Genomic DNA, 20,000 nt, shown 5'->3' on the forward strand with positions numbered 1-20,000 from the left:
ATGTAGACAGGCCGGTGACCCCAGGTGTCAATGTAGACACGCTGGTGACCCCAGGTGTCAATGTAGACATGCTGGTGACCCCATGTGTCAATGTAGACATGCTGGTGACCTCCAGGTGTCAATGTAGACACACTGGTGACCCCAGGTGTCAATGTAGACATGCTGGTGACCCCAGGTGTCAATGTAGACATGCTGGTGACCTCCAGGTGTCAATGTAGACATGCTGGTGACCTCCAGGTGTCAATGTAGACACGCTGGTGACCCCAGGTGTCAATGTAGACACGCTGGTGACCTCCAGGTGTCAATGTAGACACGCTGGTGACCTCCAGGTGTCAATGTAGACACGCTGGTGACCCCAGGTGTCAATGTAGACACGCTGGTGACCCCAGGTGTCAATGGAGACACGCTGGTGACCCCAGGTGTCAATGTAGACATGCTGGTAACCCCAGGTGTCAAGGTAGACATGCTGGTGACCCCAGGTGTCAATGTAGACATGCTGGTGACGTCCAGGTGTCAATGTAGACATGCCGGTGACCCAAGGTGTCAATGTAGACAGGCCGGTGACCCCAGGTGACCCCTTGTTGCAGCCTGGGCATGCAGCATGACGGCGAGGCCAATGACTGTGCTGCCGACGTGCCTTTGGGCAGCATCATGTCCCCGCGGGTTCAGGCCACCTTCCATCAGTACCACTGGTCCCGCTGCAGCTGGAGGGAGCTGCACACGCTGCTGCAGTGAGTGCTGCAGACACTACTACCTGTACGTAGAATGGGCTGCACCACCTGAACCTGTCTGTCCCTCAGCACCTATGACTGTCTCCGTGACGACCCGTTCAGCCACGACTGGCCGGCTCAGCCTCAGCTGCCGGGTTTCCAGTATTCACTGGAGCAGCAATGTGGCTTCGACTTCGGGCCAGGATACAGCCTCTGTACTGCAGTACGTCTGCCTGTCTGTCTGCCTGCCTGTCTGTCTGAATGTCTGTCTGTTTGTCTGAATGTCTGAATGTCTGCCTGTCTGTCTGCTTGTCTGTCTGCCTGTCTGTCTGCCTGTCTGTCTGCCTGTCTGCCTGCCTGTCTGTCTGTCTGCTTGTCTGTCTGCCTGTCTGTCTGTCTGTCTGCTTGTCTGTCTGCCTGTCTGCCTGCCTGTCTGTCTGTCTGCTTGTCTGCCTGCCTGTCTGTCTGTCTGCTTGTCTGTCTGCCTGTCTGTCTGTCTGCCTGCCTGTCTGTCTGTCTGCTTGTCTGTCTGCCTGTCTGTCTGTCTGTCTGCTTGTCTGTCTGTCTGTCTGCTGTCTGTCTGTCTGAATGTCTGTCTGCCTGTCTGTCTGCTTGTCTGTCTGCCTGCCTGTCTGTCTGTCTGCTTGTCTGTCTGCCTGTCTGTCTGCCTGTCTGTCTGCTTGTCTGTCTGCCTGTCTGTCTGAATGTCTGTCTGCTTGTCTGTCTGAATGTCTGTCTGTTTGTCTGTCTGTCTGCTGTCTGTCTGTCTGAATGTCTGTCTGCCTGTCTGTCTGTCTGCCTGTCTGTCTGCCTGTCTGTCTGCTTGTCTGTCTGTCTGCTTGTCTGCCTGTCTGTCTGTCTGCTTGTCTGCCTGTCTGTCTGCCTGTCTGTCTGCTTGTCTGTCTGTCTGCCTGTCTGTCTGTCTGCTTGTCTGTCTGCCTGTCTGTCTGTCTGCTTGTCTGTCTGCCTGTCTGTCTGTCTGCTTGTCTGTCTGCTTGTCTGCCTGTCTGTCTGTCTGCTTGTCTGTCTGTCTGTCTGCTTGTCTGTCTGTCTGCTTGTCTGCCTGCCTGTCTGCTTGTCTGTCTGCCTGTCTGCCTGTCTGTCTGTCTGCTTGTCTGTCTGCCTGTCTGTCTGAATGTCTGTCTGCTTGTCTGTCTGAATGTCTGTCTGTTTGTCTGTCTGTCTGCTGTCTGTCTGTCTGAATGTCTGTCTGCCTGTCTGTCTGTCTGCTTGTCTGTCTGCCTGTCTGTCTGCCTGTCTGTCTGCCTGTCTGTCTGCCTGTCTGTCTGTCTGCTTGTCTGTCTGTCTGTCTGCCTGTCTGTCTGCTTGTCTGTCTGCCTGTCTGTCTGCCTGTCTGTCTGCCTGTCTGTCTTGTCTGTCTGTCTGCCTGTCTGTCTGCCTGTCTGTCTGTCTGCTTGTCTGTCTGTCTGCCTGTCTGTCTGTCTGCTTGTCTGCCTGTCTGTCTGCCTGTCTGTCTGCTTGTCTGTCTGTCTGCCTGTCTGTCTGTCTGCTTGTCTGTCTGCCTGTCTGTCTGCTTGTCTGTCTGCCTGTCTGCTTGTCTGTCTGCCTGTCTGTCTGTCTGCTTGTCTGTCTGTCTGTCTGCTTGTCTGTCTGTCTGCCTGCCTGTCTGCTTGTCTGTCTGCCTGTCTGTCTGTCTGCTTGTCTGTCTGCCTGTCTGTCTGAATGTCTGTCTGCTTGTCTGTCTGAATGTCTGTCTGTTTGTCTGTCTGTCTGCTGTCTGTCTGTCTGAATGTCTGTCTGCCTGTCTGTCTGTCTGCTTGTCTGCCTGTCTGTCTGCCTGTCTGTCTGCTTGTCTGTCTGCCTGTCTGTCTGCTTGTCTGTCTGCCTGTCTGTCTGTCTGCTTGTCTGTCTGTCTGCTTGTCTGCCTGTCTGTCTGTCTGCTTGTCTGCCTGTCTGTCTGCTTGTCTGTCTGCCTGTCTCTCTGTCTGCTTGTCTGTCTGCCTGTCTGTCTGTCTGCTTGTCTGTCTGTCTGCTTGTCTGCCTGTCTGTCTGTCTGCTTGTCTGCTTGTCTGCCTGCCTGTCTGCTTGTCTGTCTGCCTGTCTGCCTGTCTGTCTGCTTGTCTGTCTGCCTGTCTGTCTGCCTGTCTGTCTGTCTGCCTGTCTGTCTGTCTGCCTGTCTGTCTGTCTGCTTGTCTGTCTGCCTGTCTGTCTGCCTGCCTGTCTGTCTGCCTGTCTGTCTGCCTGCCTGTCTGTCTGCTTGTCTGTCTGTCTGTCAGTACCCGACCCTTGACCCCTGATGTCTTCTGTGTGTCCCCAGTACCCGACCCTTGACCCCTGTAATCAGCTGTGGTGCAGTGACCACAACAACCCCTTCTACTGTAAGACCAAGAAAGGGCCTCCGCTGGACGGGACCAGGTGTGGCCCGGGGCAGGTGAGGACAGGAAGTGGACAACAGGAAGTGGTTGTCTCTGGTGTTTGGGACAGGAAGGACGTGACTAGTATGTTAACATGTCCGTATGTTAACATACGAACATGTTAGTATGTTAACATGTTAACATACTCATATGTTCGTATGTTAACATGTTCATATGTTAACATGTTAGTATGTTCGTATGTTAACATGTTAGTATGTTAACATGTTAGTATGTTAACATGTTCGTATGTTAACATGTTAGTATGTTAACATGTTAGTATGTTAGTATGTTAACATGTTTGTATGTTAACATGTTAGTATGTTAACATGTTCGTATGTTAACATGTTAGTATGTTCGTATGTTAACATGTTCGTATGTTAACATGTTAGTATGTTAGTATGTTAACATGTTCGTATGTTAACATGTTCGTATGTTAACATGTTAGTATGTTCGTATGTTAACATGTTCGTATGTTAACATGTTCGTATGTTAACATGTTCGTATGTTAACATGTTAGTATGTTAGTATGTTAACATGTTCGTATGTTAACATGTTCATATGTTAACATGTTAGTATGTTAACATGTTCGTATGTTAACATGTTAGTATGTTAACATGTTCGTATGTTAACATGTTAGTATGTTCGTATGTTAACATGTTAGTATGTTAGTATGTTAACATGTTCGTATGTTAACATGTTAGTATGTTCGTATGTTAACATGTTCGTATGTTAACATGTTAGTAGGTTCGTATGTTAACATGTTCGTATGTTAACATGTTAGTATGTCAGTATGTTAACATGTTCGTATGTTAACATGTTAGTATGTTAACATGTTCGTATGTTAACATGTTAGTATGTTCGTATGTTAACATGTTAGTATGTTAACATGTTAGTATGTTAGTATGTTAACATGTTAGTATGTTAACATGTTAGTATGTTAACATGTTAGTATGTTAACATACTAACATGTTATTATGTTCGTATGTTAACATGTTAGTATGTTAACATGTTAGTATGTTAGTATGTTAACATGTTAGTATGTTAACATGTTCGTATGTTAACATGTTAGTATGTTAGTATGTTAACATGTTAGTATGTTAACATGTTAGTATGTTAACATGTTCGTATGTTAACATGTTCGTATGTTAACATGTTAGTATGTTAACATACTAACATGTTATTATGTTCGTATGTTAACATGTTAGTATGTTAACATGTTAGTATGTTAGTATGTTAACATGTTAGTATGTTAACATGTTCGTATGTTAACATGTTCGTATGTTAACATGTTAGTATGTTAGTATGTTAACATGTTAGTATGTTAACATGTTCGTATGTTAACATGTTCGTATGTTAACATGTTAGTATGTTAACATACTAACATGTTATTATGTTCGTATGTTAACATGTTCGTATGTTAGTATTTTAGCATGTTACTTGGTCATCACGTGTCATGCCTCCCCCTCACTGGAGGACTAGCATGATGCTACACTAGCCAAACCATTTAGCACAACATGTATATTGTGAGTTCCCATCTCAAATCCCCATAATGTAGTTTTCCCCTTTAGCGCCCCCTTCAGTTTTGGAGGTATTTAACGTTTACTTCAGTGTCGTAAATCCCCAGTTACGATAGATGCAGCCTCGCATCACTTGTATTGATGACCAGACGAAGTCAGAAACCAAGAAATGATGTCAACCGATAAGCTAAGAATATTCAAAGAGTTTACATAAATATGACTGCAGTTTTATTCATTGTGATATCGGAGATGAATGCTAACATAACCAAAAGAATGACAACATTTAGTTGAGATGAAATACCGATCGCATTTTCAGCCGATATACGTCACGTCTCGGACGTTATGGCACTGATGACACGGAGACGGGACGACGTCACTCCTCCTTTATTGGGCACCAGACCGCTGCTCCTCTCAGCTCCAAGGTCAACAACAACGGTTCCCGTCAACCACCCTTAACTCCCGTTTTCCGACAGGTTAACCCCGCCTCCCCTCGACTCCGCCAATCACAGGCCCGCCCCCTCGACCCGCATCACGGTGCCACACTGTGATTGACAGCCACGTCACAGGGTCGCTACAATACGTTGTTTTGTAAATGTTTGAATGTGGTTACGTGTGATCGAATACAATATTGTTGACAACACCAAAAAGCTACATATTCATAATTTACATTGGAACGTGTAATTCATTACAAGAGACTTCGCTTGCTTCGCCCTTATCCTGGAGCTGCGAGCGTGGAGTGGCACTATATGACATTGCGTAATCACTGCCAGAAAGCAGGTGGAAGTCCATCATCCTACATAGCGGAGTTATTTCCCCACAGACCCCCGATGGCGGAGGCGCAAATCGCCATATTAAAAGTCATTGTAGCGGCACCATTTTTTTCAAGCTATTATTTTAAGGTACAATCGTTGCATAATATTACTTTAACTGCCTGTCTCGATGCTAAGCTATGCTAACCGTGTCTCTTGTCACAAGCACTGTTTTAAGGGTCTCTGCATGAAACTGACCCCAGACCTGCTGAGACAAGATGGCGGCTGGGGGACATGGAGTCCGTTTGGCGGCTGCTCCAGGACCTGCGGGGGCGGGGTCGGGTTTCGCGCACGGCGCTGCGACACTCCAGCGTGAGTCAGCCTTCAATCATCAATGATTTGACGGATCAGAGGGACCAATCAGAGACTCTCATCTGTTGTTGTTGCTCTTAGTCCAGCCAACGGGGGGCGCACCTGCTTCGGAAACAGCTACGAGTTCCAGCTGTGCAGCCAAGAGGAGTGTCCCCCCCTGACTGACTTCAGGTCAGTGGGTCTACTGTTCGCTCTGTCATCCTGTCCCCCCCTGACTGACTTCAGGTCAGTGGGTCTACTGTTCGCTCTGTCATCCTGTCCCCCCCTGACTGACTTCAGGTCAGTGGGTCTACTGTTCGCTCTGTCATCCTGTCCCCCCCTGACTGACTTCAGGTCAGTGGGTCTACTGTTCGCTCTGTCATCCTGTCCCCCCCTGACTGACTTCAGGTCAGTGGGTCTACTGTTCGCTCTGTCATCCTGTCCCCCCCTGACTGACTTCAGGTCAGTGGGTCTACTGTTCGCTCTGTCATCCTGTCCCCCCCTGACTGACTTCAGGTCAGTGGGTCTACTACTATCAGGCTGCTCTATAAGTCTCTGAGGTCAACTCCTTATTATCAGGCTGCTCTATAAGTCTCTTAGGTCAACTCCTTATTATCAGGCTGCTCTATACGTCTCTTAGGTCAACTCCTTATTATCAGGCTGCTCTATAAGTCTCTTTTGTCAACTCCTTATTATCGGGCTGCTCTATAAGTCTCTGAGGTCAACTCCTTATTATCAGGCTGCTCTATAAGTGTCTTAGGTCAACTCCTTATTATCAGGCTGCTCTATAAGTCTCTTAGGTCAACTCCTTATTATCAGGCTGCTCTATAAGTCTCTTATGTCAACTCCTTATTATCAGGCTGCTCTATAAGTCTCTTAGGTCAACTCCTTATTATCAGGCTGCTCTATAAGTCTCTTTAGTCAACTCCTTATTATCAGGCTGCTCTATAAGTCTCTTAGGTCAACTCCTTATTATCAGGCTGCTCTATGAGTCTCTGAGGTCAACTCCTTATTATCAGGCTGCTCTATAAGTCTGTTAGGTCAACTCCTTATTATCAGGCTGCTCTATAAGTCTCTGAGGTCAACTCCTTATTATCAGGCTGCTCTATAAGTCTCTTAAGTCAACTCCTTATTATCAGGCTGCTCTATACGTCTCTTATGTCCACTCCTTATTATCAGGCTGCTCTATAAGTATCTTAGGTCAACTCCTTATTATCAGGCTGCTCTATAAGTCTCTTAGGTCAACTCCTTATTATCAGGCTGCTCTATAAGTCTCTTAGGTCAACTCCTTATTATCAGGCTGCTCTATAAGTCTCTGAGGTCAACTCGTTATTATCAGGCTGCTCTATACGTCTCTTAAGTCAACTCCTTATTATCAGGCTGCTCTGCTCGGTTCATCTGGTCACATGACATCTATTGATCATCTAGTCACATGACATCTATTGTTCATCTGGTCACATGACATCTATTGTTCATCTGGTCACATGACATCTATTGTTCATCTGGTCACATGACATCTATTGTTCACCTGGTCACATGACATATATTGTTCATCTGGTCACATGACATCTATTGTTCATCTAGTCACATGACATCTATTGATCATCTAGTCACATGACATCTATTGTTCATCTGGTCACATGACATCTATTGTTCATCTGGTCACATGACATCTACTGTTCATCTAGTGACATGACATCTATTGTTCATCTGGTCTCATGACATCTATTGTTCATCTAGTCACATGACATCTAGTGTTCATCTGGTCTCATGACATATATTGTTCATCTGGTCACATGACATCTATTGTTCATCTAGTGACATGACATCTATTGTTCATCTGGTCTCATGACATCTATTGTTCATCTAGTCACATGACATCTAGTGTTCATCTGGTCACATGACATCTATTGTTCATCTAGTCACATGACATCTATTGTTCATCTGGTCACATGACATCTATTGTTCACCTGGTCACATGACATCTATTGTTCACCTGGTCACATGACATCTATTGTTCATTTAGTCACATGACATCTATTGTTCACCTGGTCACATGACATCTATTGTTCATCTGGTCACATGACATCTATTGTTCATCTGGTCACATGACATCTATTGTTCATCTGGTCACATGACATCTATTGTTCATCTGGTCACATGACATCTATTGTTCATCTGGTCACATGACATCTATTGTTCATCTGGTCACATGACATCTATTGTTCATCTGGTCACATGACATCTATTGTTCATCTGGTCACATGACATCTATTGTTCATCTGGTCACATGACATCTATTGTTCATCTGGTCACATGACATCTATTGTTCATCTGGTCACATGACATCTATTGTTCATCTGGTCACATGACATCTATTGTTCATCTGGTCACATGACATCTATTGTTCATCTGGTCACATGACATCTATTGTTCATCTGGTCACATGACATCTATTGTTCATCTGGTCACATGACATCTATTGTTCATCTGGTCACATGACATCTATTGTTCATCTGGTCACATGACATCTATTGTTCATCTGGTCACATGACATCTATTGTTCATCTAGTCACATGACATCTATTGTTCATCTGGTCACATGACATCTATTGATCATCTGGTCACATGACATCTATTGTTCATCTGGTCACATGACATCTATTGTTCATCTGGTCACATGACATCTATTGTTCATCTGGTCACATGACATCTATTGTTCATCTGGTCACATGACATCTATTGTTCATCTGGTCACATGACATCTATTGTTCATCTGGTCACATGACATCTATTGTTCATCTGGTCACATGACATCTATTGTTCATCTGGTCACATGACATCTATTGTTCATCTGGTCACATGACATCTATTGTTCATCTAGTCACATGACATCTATTGTTCATCTGGTCACATGACATCTATTGTTCATCTGGTCACATGACATCTATTGTTCATCTGGTCACATGACATCTATTGTTCATCTGGTCACATGACATCTATTGTTCATCTGGTCACATGACATCTATTGTTCATCTGGTCACATGACATCTATTGTTCATCTAGTCACATGACATCTATTGTTCATCTGGTCACATGACATCTATTGTTCATCTGGTCACATGACATCTATTGTTCATCTGGTCACATGACATCTATTGTTCATCTGGTCACATGACATCTATTGTTCATCTGGTCACATGACATCTATTGTTCATCTAGTCACATGACATCTATTGTTCATCTGGTCATGACATCTATTGTTCATCTGGTCACATGACATCTATTGTTCATCTAGTCACATGACATCTATTGTTCATCTGGTCACATGACATCTATTGTTCATCTGGTCACATGACATCTATTGTTCATCTGGTCACATGACATCTATTGTTCATCTGGTCACATGACATCTATTGTTCATCTAGTCACATGACATCTATTGTTCATCTGGTCACATGACATCTATTGTTCATCTGGTCACATGACATCTATTGTTCATCTGGTCACATGACATCTATTGTTCATCTGGTCACATGACATCTATTGTTCATCTGGTCACATGACATCTATTGTTCATCTGGTCACATGACATCTATTGTTCATCTGGTCACATGACATCTATTGTTCATCTGGTCACATGACATCTATTGTTCATCTGGTCACATGACATCTATTGTTCATCTGGTCACATGACATCTATTGTTCATCTGGTCACATGACATCTATTGTTCATCTGGTCACATGACATCTATTGTTCATCTGGTCACATGACATCTATTGTTCATCTGGTCACATGACATCTATTGTTCATCTGGTCACATGACATCTATTGTTCATCTGGTCATGACATCTATTGTTCATCTGGTCACATGACATCTATTGTTCATCTGGTCACATGACATCTATTGTTCATCTGGTCACATGACATCTATTGTTCATCTAGTCACATGACATCTATTGTTCATCTGGTCACATGACATCTATTGTTCATCTAGTCACATGACATCTATTGTTCATCTGGTCACATGACATCTATTGTTCATCTGGTCACATGACATCTATTGTTCATCTGGTCACATGACATCTATTGTTCATCTGGTCACATGACATCTATTGTTCATCTGGTCACATGACATCTATTGTTCATCTGGTCACATGACATCTATTGTTCATCTGGTCACATGACATCTATTGTTCATCTGGTCACATGACATCTATTGTTCATCTGGTCACATGACATCTATTGTTCATCTGGTCACATGACATCTATTGTTCATCTGGTCACATGACATCTATTGTTCATCTGGTCACATGACATCTATTGTTCATCTGGTCACATGACATCTATTGTTCATCTAGTCACATGACATCTATTGTTCATCTGGTCACATGACATCTATTGTTCATCTGGTCACATGACATCTATTGTTCATCTGGTCACATGACATCTATTGTTCATCTGGTCACATGACATCTATTGTTCATCTGGTCACATGACATCTATTGTTCATCTGGTCACATGACATCTATTGTTCATCTGGTCACATGACATCTATTGTTCATCTGGTCACATGACATCTATTGTTCATCTGGTCACATGACATCTATTGTTCATCTGGTCACATGACATCTATTGTTCATCTAGTCACATGACATCTATTGTTCATCTGGTCACATGACATCTATTGTTCATCTGGTCACATGACATCTATTGTTCATCTGGTCACATGACATCTATTGTTCATCTGGTCACATGACATCTATTGTTCATCTGGTCACATGACATCTATTGTTCATCTGGTCACATGACATCTATTGTTCATCTGGTCACATGACATCTATTGTTCATCTAGTCACATGACATCTATTGTTCATCTAGTCACATGACATCTATTGTTCATCTGGTCACATGACATCTATTGTTCATCTAGTCACATGACATCTATTGTTCATCTGGTCACATGACATCTATTGTTCATCTAGTCACATGACATCTATTGTTCATCTGGTCACATGACATCTATTGTTCATCTGGTCACATGACATCTATTGTTCATCTGGTCACATGACATCTATTGTTCATCTGGTCACATGACATCTATTGTTCATCTGGTCACATGACATCTATTGTTCATCTGGTCACATGACATCTATTGTTCATCTGGTCACATGACATCTATTGTTCATCTGGTCACATGACATCTATTGTTCATCTAGTCACATGACATCTATTGTTCATCTGGTCACATGACATCTATTGTTCATCTGGTCACATGACATCTATTGTTCATCTGGTCACATGACATCTATTGTTCATCTGGTCACATGACATCTATTGTTCATCTGGTCACATGACATCTATTGTTCATCTAGTCACATGACATCTATTGTTCATCTGGTCACATGACATCTATTGTTCATCTGGTCACATGACATCTATTGTTCATCTGGTCACATGACATCTATTGTTCATCTAGTCACATGACATCTATTGTTCATCTGGTCACATGACATCTATTGTTCATCTGGTCACATGACATCTATTGTTCATCTGGTCACATGACATCTATTGTTCATCTGGTCACATGACATCTATTGTTCATCTGGTCACATGACATCTATTGTTCATCTGGTCACATGACATCTATTGTTCATCTGGTCACATGACATCTATTGTTCATCTGGTCACATGACATCTATTGTTCATCTGGTCACATGACATCTATTGTTCATCTGGTCACATGACATCTATTGTTCATCTGGTCACATGACATCTATTGTTCATCTAGTCACATGACATCTATTGTTCATCTAGTCACATGACATCTATTGTTCATCTGGTCATGACATCTATTGTTCATCTGGTCTCATGACATCTATTGTTCATCTGGTCACATGACATCTATTGTTCATCTGGTCATGACATCTATTGTTCATCTGGTCACATGACATCTATTGTTCATCTGGTCACATGACATCTATTGTTCATCTGGTCACATGACATCTATTGTTCATCTGGTCACATGACATCTATTGTTCATCTGGTCACATGACATCTATTGTTCATCTAGTCACATGACATCTATTGTTCATCTAGTCACATGACATCTATTGTTCATCTGGTCACATGACATCTATTGTTCATCTAGTCACATGACATCTATTGTTCATCTGGTCACATGACATCTATTGTTCATCTAGTCACATGACATCTATTGTTCATCTGGTCACATGACATCTATTGTTCATCTGGTCACATGACATCTATTGTTCATCTGGTCACATGACATCTATTGTTCATCTAGTCACATGACATCTATTGTTCATCTGGTCACATGACATCTATTGTTCATCTAGTCACATGACATCTATTGTTCATCTGGTCACATGACATCTATTGTTCATCTGGTCACATGACATCTATTGTTCATCTGGTCACATGACATCTATTGTTCATCTGGTCACATGACATCTATTGTTCATCTGGTCATGACATCTATTGTTCATCTGGTCACATGACATCTATTGTTCATCTGGTCACGACATCTATTGTTCATCTGGTCACATGACATCTATTGTTCATCTGGTCACATGACATCTATTGTTCATCTGGTCACATGACATCTATTGTTCATCTGGTCACATGACATCTATTGTTCATCTGGTCACATGACATCTATTGTTCATCTGGTCACATGACATCTATTGTTCATCTGGTCACATGACATCTATTGTTCATCTGGTCACATGACATCTATTGTTCATCTGGTCTCATGACATCTATTGTTCATCTGGTCACATGACATCTATTGTTCATCTGGTCACATGACATCTATTGTTCATCTGGTCACATGACATCTATTGTTCATCTGGTCACATGACATCTATTGTTCATCTGGTCACATGACATCTATTGTTCATCTGGTCACATGACATCTATTGTTCATCTGGTCACATGACATCTATTGTTCATCTGGTCACATGACATCTATTGTTCATCTGGTCACATGACATCTATTGTTCATCTGGTCACATGACATCTATTGTTCATCTGGTCACATGACATCTATTGTTCATCTGGTCACATGACATCTATTGTTCATCTGGTCACATGACATCTATTGTTCATCTGGTCACATGACATCTATTGTTCATCTGGTCACATGACATCTATTGTTCATCTAGTCACATGACATCTATTGTTCATCTGGTCACATGACATCTATTGTTCATCTGGTCACATGACATCTATTGTTCATCTGGTCACATGACATCTATTGTTCATCTGGTCACATGACATCTAGTGTTCATCTGGTCATCTGGTCACATGACATCTATTGTTCATCTGGTCACATGACATCTATTGTTCATCTGGTCACATGACATCTATTGTTCATCTAGTCACATGACAGCTATTGTTCATCTGGTCACATGACATCTATTGTTCATCTGGTCACATGACATCTATTGTTCATCTGGTCACATGACATCTATTGTTCATCTGGTCACATGACATCTATTGTTCATCTGGTCACATGACATCTATTGTTCATCTGGTCACATGACATCTATTGTTCATCTGGTCACATGACATCTATTGTTCATCTGGTCACATGACATCTATTGTTCATCTGGTCACATGACATCTATTGTTCATCTGGTCACATGACATCTATTGTTCATCTGGTCACATGACATCTATTGTTCATCTGGTCACATGACATCTATTGTTCATCTGGTCACATGACATCTATTGTTCATCTGGTCACATGACATCTATTGTTCATCTGGTCACATGACATCTATTGTTCATCTGGTCACATGACATCTATTGTTCATCTGGTCACATGACATCTATTGTTCATCTGGTCACATGACATCTATTGTTCATCTGGTCACATGACATCTATTGTTCATCTGGTCACATGACATCTATTGTTCATCTGGTCACATGACATCTATTGTTCATCTGGTCACATGACATCTATTGTTCATCTGGTCACATGACATCTATTGTTCATCTGGTCACATGACATCTATTGTTCATCTGGTCACATGACATCTATTGTTCATCTGGTCACATGACATCTATTGTTCATCTGGTCACATGACATCTATTGTTCATCTGGTCACATGACATCTATTGTTCATCTGGTCACATGACATCTATTGTTCATCTGGTCACATGACATCTATTGTTCATCTGGTCACATGACATCTATTGTTCATCTGGTCACATGACATCTATTGTTCATCTGGTCACATGACATCTATTGTTCATCTGGTCACATGACATCTATTGTTCATCTGGTCACATGACATCTATTGTTCATCTGGTCACATGACATCTATTGTTCATCTGGTCACATGACATCTATTGTTCATCTGGTCACATGACATCTATTGTTCATCTGGTCACATGACATCTATTGTTCATCTGGTCACATGACATCTATTGTTCATCTGGTCACATGACATCTATTGTTCATCTGGTCACATGACATCTATTGTTCATCTGGTCACATGACATCTATTGTTCATCTGGTCACATGACATCTATTGTTCATCTGGTCACATGACATCTATTGTTCATCTGGTCACATGACATCTATTGTTCATCTGGTCACATGACATCTATTGTTCATCTGGTCACATGACATCTATTGTTCATCTGGTCACATGACATCTATTGTTCATCTGGTCACATGACATCTATTGTTCATCTGGTCACATGACATCTATTGTTCATCTGGTCACATGACATCTATTGTTCATCTGGTCACATGACATCTATTGTTCATCTGGTCACATGACATCTATTGTTCATCTGGTCACATGACATCTATTGTTCATCTGGTCACATGACATCTATTGTTCATCTGGTCACATGACATCTATTGTTCATCTGGTCACATGACATCTATTGTTCATCTGGTCACATGACATCTATTGTTCATCTGGTCACATGACATCTATTGTTCATCTGGTCACATGACATCTATTGTTCATCTGGTCACATGACATCTATTGTTCATCTGGTCACATGACATCTATTGTTCATCTGGTCACATGACATCTATTGTTCATCTGGTCACATGACATCTATTGTTCATCTGGTCACATGACATCTATTGTTCATCTGGTCACATGACATCTATTGTTCATCTGGTCACATGACATCTATTGTTCATCTGGTCACATGACATCTATTGTTCATCTGGTCACATGACATCTATTGTTCATCTGGTCACATGACATCTATTGTTCATCTGGTCACATGACATCTATTGTTCATCTGGTCACATGACATCTATTGTTCATCTGGTCACATGACATCTATTGTTCATCTGGTCACATGACATCTATTGTTCATCTGGTCACATGACATCTATTGTTCATCTGGTCACATGACATCTATTGTTCATCTGGTCACATGACATCTATTGTTCATCTGGTCACATGACATCTATTGTTCATCTGGTCACATGACATCTATTGTTCATCTGGTCACATGACATCTATTGTTCATCTGGTCACATGACATCTATTGTTCATCTGGTCACATGACATCTATTGTTCATCTGGTCACATGACATCTATTGTTCATCTGGTCACATGACATCTATTGTTCATCTGGTCACATGACATCTATTGTTCATCTGGTCACATGACATCTATTGTTCATCTGGTCACATGACATCTATTGTTCATCTGGTCACATGACATCTATTGTTCATCTGGTCACATGACATCTATTGTTCATCTGGTCACATGACATCTATTGTTCATCTGGTCACATGACATCTATTGTTCATCTGGTCACATGACATCTATTGTTCATCTGGTCACATGACATCTATTGTTCATCTGGTCACATGACATCTATTGTTCATCTGGTCACATGACATCTATTGTTCATCTGGTCACATGACATCTATTGTTCATCTGGTCACATGACATCTATTGTTCATCTGGTCACATGACATCTATTGTTCATCTGGTCACATGACATCTATTGTTCATCTGGTCACATGACATCTATTGTTCATCTGGTCACATGACATCTATTGTTCATCTGGTGTCATGACATCTATTGTTCATCTGGTCACATGACATCTATTGTTCATCTGGTCACATGACATCTATTGTTCATCTAGTCACATGACATCTATTGTTCATCTGGTCACATGACATCTATTGTTCATCTGGTCACATGACATCTATTGTTCATCTGGTCACATGACATCTATTGTTCATCTGGTCACATGACATCTATTGTTCATCTGGTCACATGACATCTATTGTTCATCTGGTCACATGACATCTATTGTTCATCTGGTCACATGACATCTATTGTTCATCTGGTCACATGACATCTATTGTTCATCTGGTCACATGACATCTATTGTTCATCTGGTCACATGACATCTATTGTTCATCTGGTCACATGACATCTATTGTTCATCTGGTCACATGACATCTATTGTTCACCTGGTCACATGACATCTATTGTTCATCTAGTCACATGACATCTATTGTTCATCTGGTCACATGACATCTATTGTTCATCTGGTCACATGACATCTATTGTTCATCTGGTCACATGACATCTATTGTTCATCTAGTCTCACATGACATCTATTGTTCATCTGGTCACATGACATCTATTGTTCATCTGGTCACATGACATCTATTGTTCATCTGGTCACATGACATCTATTGTTCATCTGGTCTGACATCTATTGTTCATCTGGTGACATGACATCTATTGTTCATCTAGTAACATGAGATCTATTGTTCATCTGGTCACATGACATCTATTGTTCATCTGGTCACATGACATCTATTGTTCATCTGGTCACATGACATCTATTGTTCATCTGGTCACATGACATCTATTGTTCATCTGGTCACATGACATCTATTGTTCATCTGGTCACATGACATCTATTGTTCATCTGGTCACATGACATCTATTGTTCATCTGGTCACATGACATCTATTGTTCATCTGGTCACATGACATCTATTGTTCATCTGGTCACATGACATCTATTGTTCATCTGGTCACATGACATCTATTGTTCATCTGGTCACATGACATCTATTGTTCATCTAGTCACATGACATCTATTGTTCATCTGGTCACATGACATCTATTGTTCATCTGGTCACATGACATCTATTGTTCATCTGGTCACATGACATCTATTGTTCATCTGGTCACATGACATCTATTGTTCATCTGGTCACATGACATCTATTGTTCATCTGGTCACATGACATCTATTGTTCATCTGGTCACATGACATCTATTGTTCATCTGGTCACATGACATCTATTGTTCATCTGGTCACATGACATCTATTGTTCATCTGGTCACATGACATCTATTGTTCATCTGGTCACATGACATCTATTGTTCATCTGGTCACATGACATCTATTGTTCATCTAGTCACATGACATCTATTATTCATCTGGTCACATGACATCTATTGTTCATCTGGTCACATGACATCTATTGTTCATCTGGTCACATGACATCTATTGTTCATCTGGTCACATGACATCTATTGTTCATCTGGTCACATGACATCTATTGTTCATCTGGTCACATGACATCTATTGTTCATCTGGTCACATGACATCTATTGTTCATCTAGTCACATGACATCTATTGTTCATCTGGTCACATGACATCTATTGTTCATCTGGTCACATGACATCTATTGTTCATCTGGTCACATGACATCTATTGTTCATCTGGTCACATGACATCTATTGTTCATCTGGTCACATGACATCTATTGTTCATCTGGTCACATGACATCTATTGTTCATCTGGTCACATGACATCTATTGTTCATCTGGTCACATGACATCTATTGTTCATCTGGTCACATGACATCTATTGTTCATCTGGTCACATGACATCTATTGTTCATCTGGTCACATGACATCTATTGTTCATCTGGTCACATGACATCTATTGTTCATCTGGTCACATGACATCTATTGTTCATCTGGTCACATGACATCTATTGTTCATCTGGTCACATGACATCTATTGTTCATCTGGTCACATGACATCTATTGTTCATCTGGTCACATGACATCTATTGTTCATCTGGTCACATGACATCTATTGTTCATCTGGTCACATGACATCTATTGTTCATCTGGTCACATGACATCTATTGTTCATCTGGTCACATGACATCTATTGTTCATCTGGTCACATGACATCTATTGTTCATCTGGTCACATGACATCTATTGTTCATCTGGTCACATGACATCTATTGTTCATCTGGTCACATGACATCTATTGTTCATCTGGTCACATGACATCTATTGTTCATCTGGTCACATGACATCTATTGTTCATCTGGTCACATGACATCTATTGTTCATCTGGTCACATGACATCTATTGTTCATCTGGTCACATGACATCTATTGTTCATCTGGTCACATGACATCTATTGTTCATCTGGTCACATGACATCTATTGTTCATCTGGTCACATGACATCTATTGTTCATCTGGTCACATGACATCTATTGTTCATCTGGTCACATGACATCTATTGTTCATCTGGTCACATGACATCTATTGTTCATCTGGTCACATGACATCTATTGTTCATCTAGTCACATGACATCTATTGTTCATCTGGTCACATGACATCTATTGTTCATCTGGTCACATGACATCTATTGTTCATCTGGTCACATGACATCTATTGTTCATCTGGTCACATGACATCTATTGTTCATCTGGTCACATGACATCTATTGTTCATCTGGTCACATGACATCTATTGTTCATCTAGTCACATGACATCTATTGTTCATCTGGTCACATGACATCTATTGTTCATCTGGTCACATGACATCTATTGTTCATCTGGTCACATGACATCTATTGTTCATCTGGTCACATGACATCTATTGTTCATCTAGTCACATGACATCTATTGTTCATCTGGTCACATGACATCTATTGTTCATCTGGTCACATGACATCTATTGTTCATCTAGTCACATGACATCTATTGTTCATCTGGTCACATGACATCTATTGTTCATCTGGTCACATGACATCTATTGTTCATCTGGTCACATGACATCTATTGTTCATCTGGTCACATGACATCTATTGTTCATCTGGTCACATGACATCTATTGTTCATCTGGTCACATGACATCTATTGTTCATCTAGTCACATGACATCTATTGTTCATCTGGTCACATGACATCTATTGTTCATCTGGTCACATGACATCTATTGTTCATCTAGTCACATGACATCTATTGTTCATCTGGTCACATGACATCTATTGTTCATCTGGTCACATGACATCTATTGTTCATCTAGTCACATGACATCTATTGTTCATCTGGTCACATGACATCTATTGTTCATCTAGTCACATGACATCTATTGTTCATCTGGTCACATGACATCTATTGTTCATCTGGTCACATGACATCTATTGTTCATCTGGTCACATGACATCTATTGTTCATCTGGTCACATGACATCTATTGTTCATCTGGTCACATGACATCTATTGTTCATCTGGTCACATGACATCTATTGTTCATCTGGTCACATGACATCTATTGTTCATCTGGTCACATGACATCTATTGTTCATCTGGTCACATGACATCTATTGTTCATCTGGTCACATGACATCTATTGTTCATCTGGTCACATGACATCTATTGTTCATCTGGTCACATGACATCTATTGTTCATCTGGTCACATGACATCTATTGTTCATCTGGTCACATGACATCTATTGTTCATCTGGTCACATGACATCTATTGTTCATCTGGTCACATGACATCTATTGTTCATCTGGTCACATGACATCTATTGTTCATCTGGTCACATGACATCTATTGTTCATCTGGTCACATGACATCTATTGTTCATCTGGTCACATGACATCTATTGTTCATCTGGTCACATGACATCTATTGTTCATCTGGTCACATGACATCTATTGTTCATCTGGTCACATGACATCTATTGTTCATCTGGTCACATGACATCTATTGTTCATCTGGTCACATGACATCTATTGTTCATCTGGTCACATGACATCTATTGTTCATCTGGTCACATGACATCTATTGTTCATCTGGTCACATGACATCTATTGTTCATCTGGTCACATGACATCTATTGTTCATCTGGTCACATGACATCTATTGTTCATCTGGTCACATGACATCTATTGTTCATCTGGTCACATGACATCTATTGTTCATCTAGTCACA

The 20,000-nt window shown here is 41.2% G+C and overlaps 1 protein-coding gene across 4 annotated transcripts in view; it reads left to right on the top strand.

The window, feature by feature from the left end:
• The window catches only part of LOC130193510 (A disintegrin and metalloproteinase with thrombospondin motifs 2-like), a 43,911-nt gene that overhangs the window by 6,592 nt on the left and 17,319 nt on the right, over window positions 1–20,000 (top strand). For 2 of the 4 annotated variants that reach the window (XM_056413991.1, XM_056413990.1), the window contains 5 exons: window positions 588–731; window positions 801–933; window positions 2,989–3,102; window positions 5,578–5,723; window positions 5,805–5,894. In XM_056413991.1, the coding sequence (XP_056269966.1) occupies window positions 588–731; window positions 801–933; window positions 2,989–3,102; window positions 5,578–5,723; window positions 5,805–5,894 (627 nt within the window). Of the gene's footprint in view, window positions 1–587; window positions 732–800; window positions 934–2,988; window positions 3,103–5,163; window positions 5,724–5,804; window positions 5,895–20,000 lie in introns of those variants that run through there. The other 2 variants (XM_056413992.1, XM_056413993.1) reach the window with 2 other exon arrangements.

This window comes from Pseudoliparis swirei, chromosome 5 (genome assembly GCF_029220125.1).
Source record: "Pseudoliparis swirei isolate HS2019 ecotype Mariana Trench chromosome 5, NWPU_hadal_v1, whole genome shotgun sequence".
Lineage (NCBI taxonomy): Eukaryota > Metazoa > Chordata > Actinopteri > Perciformes > Liparidae > Pseudoliparis > Pseudoliparis swirei.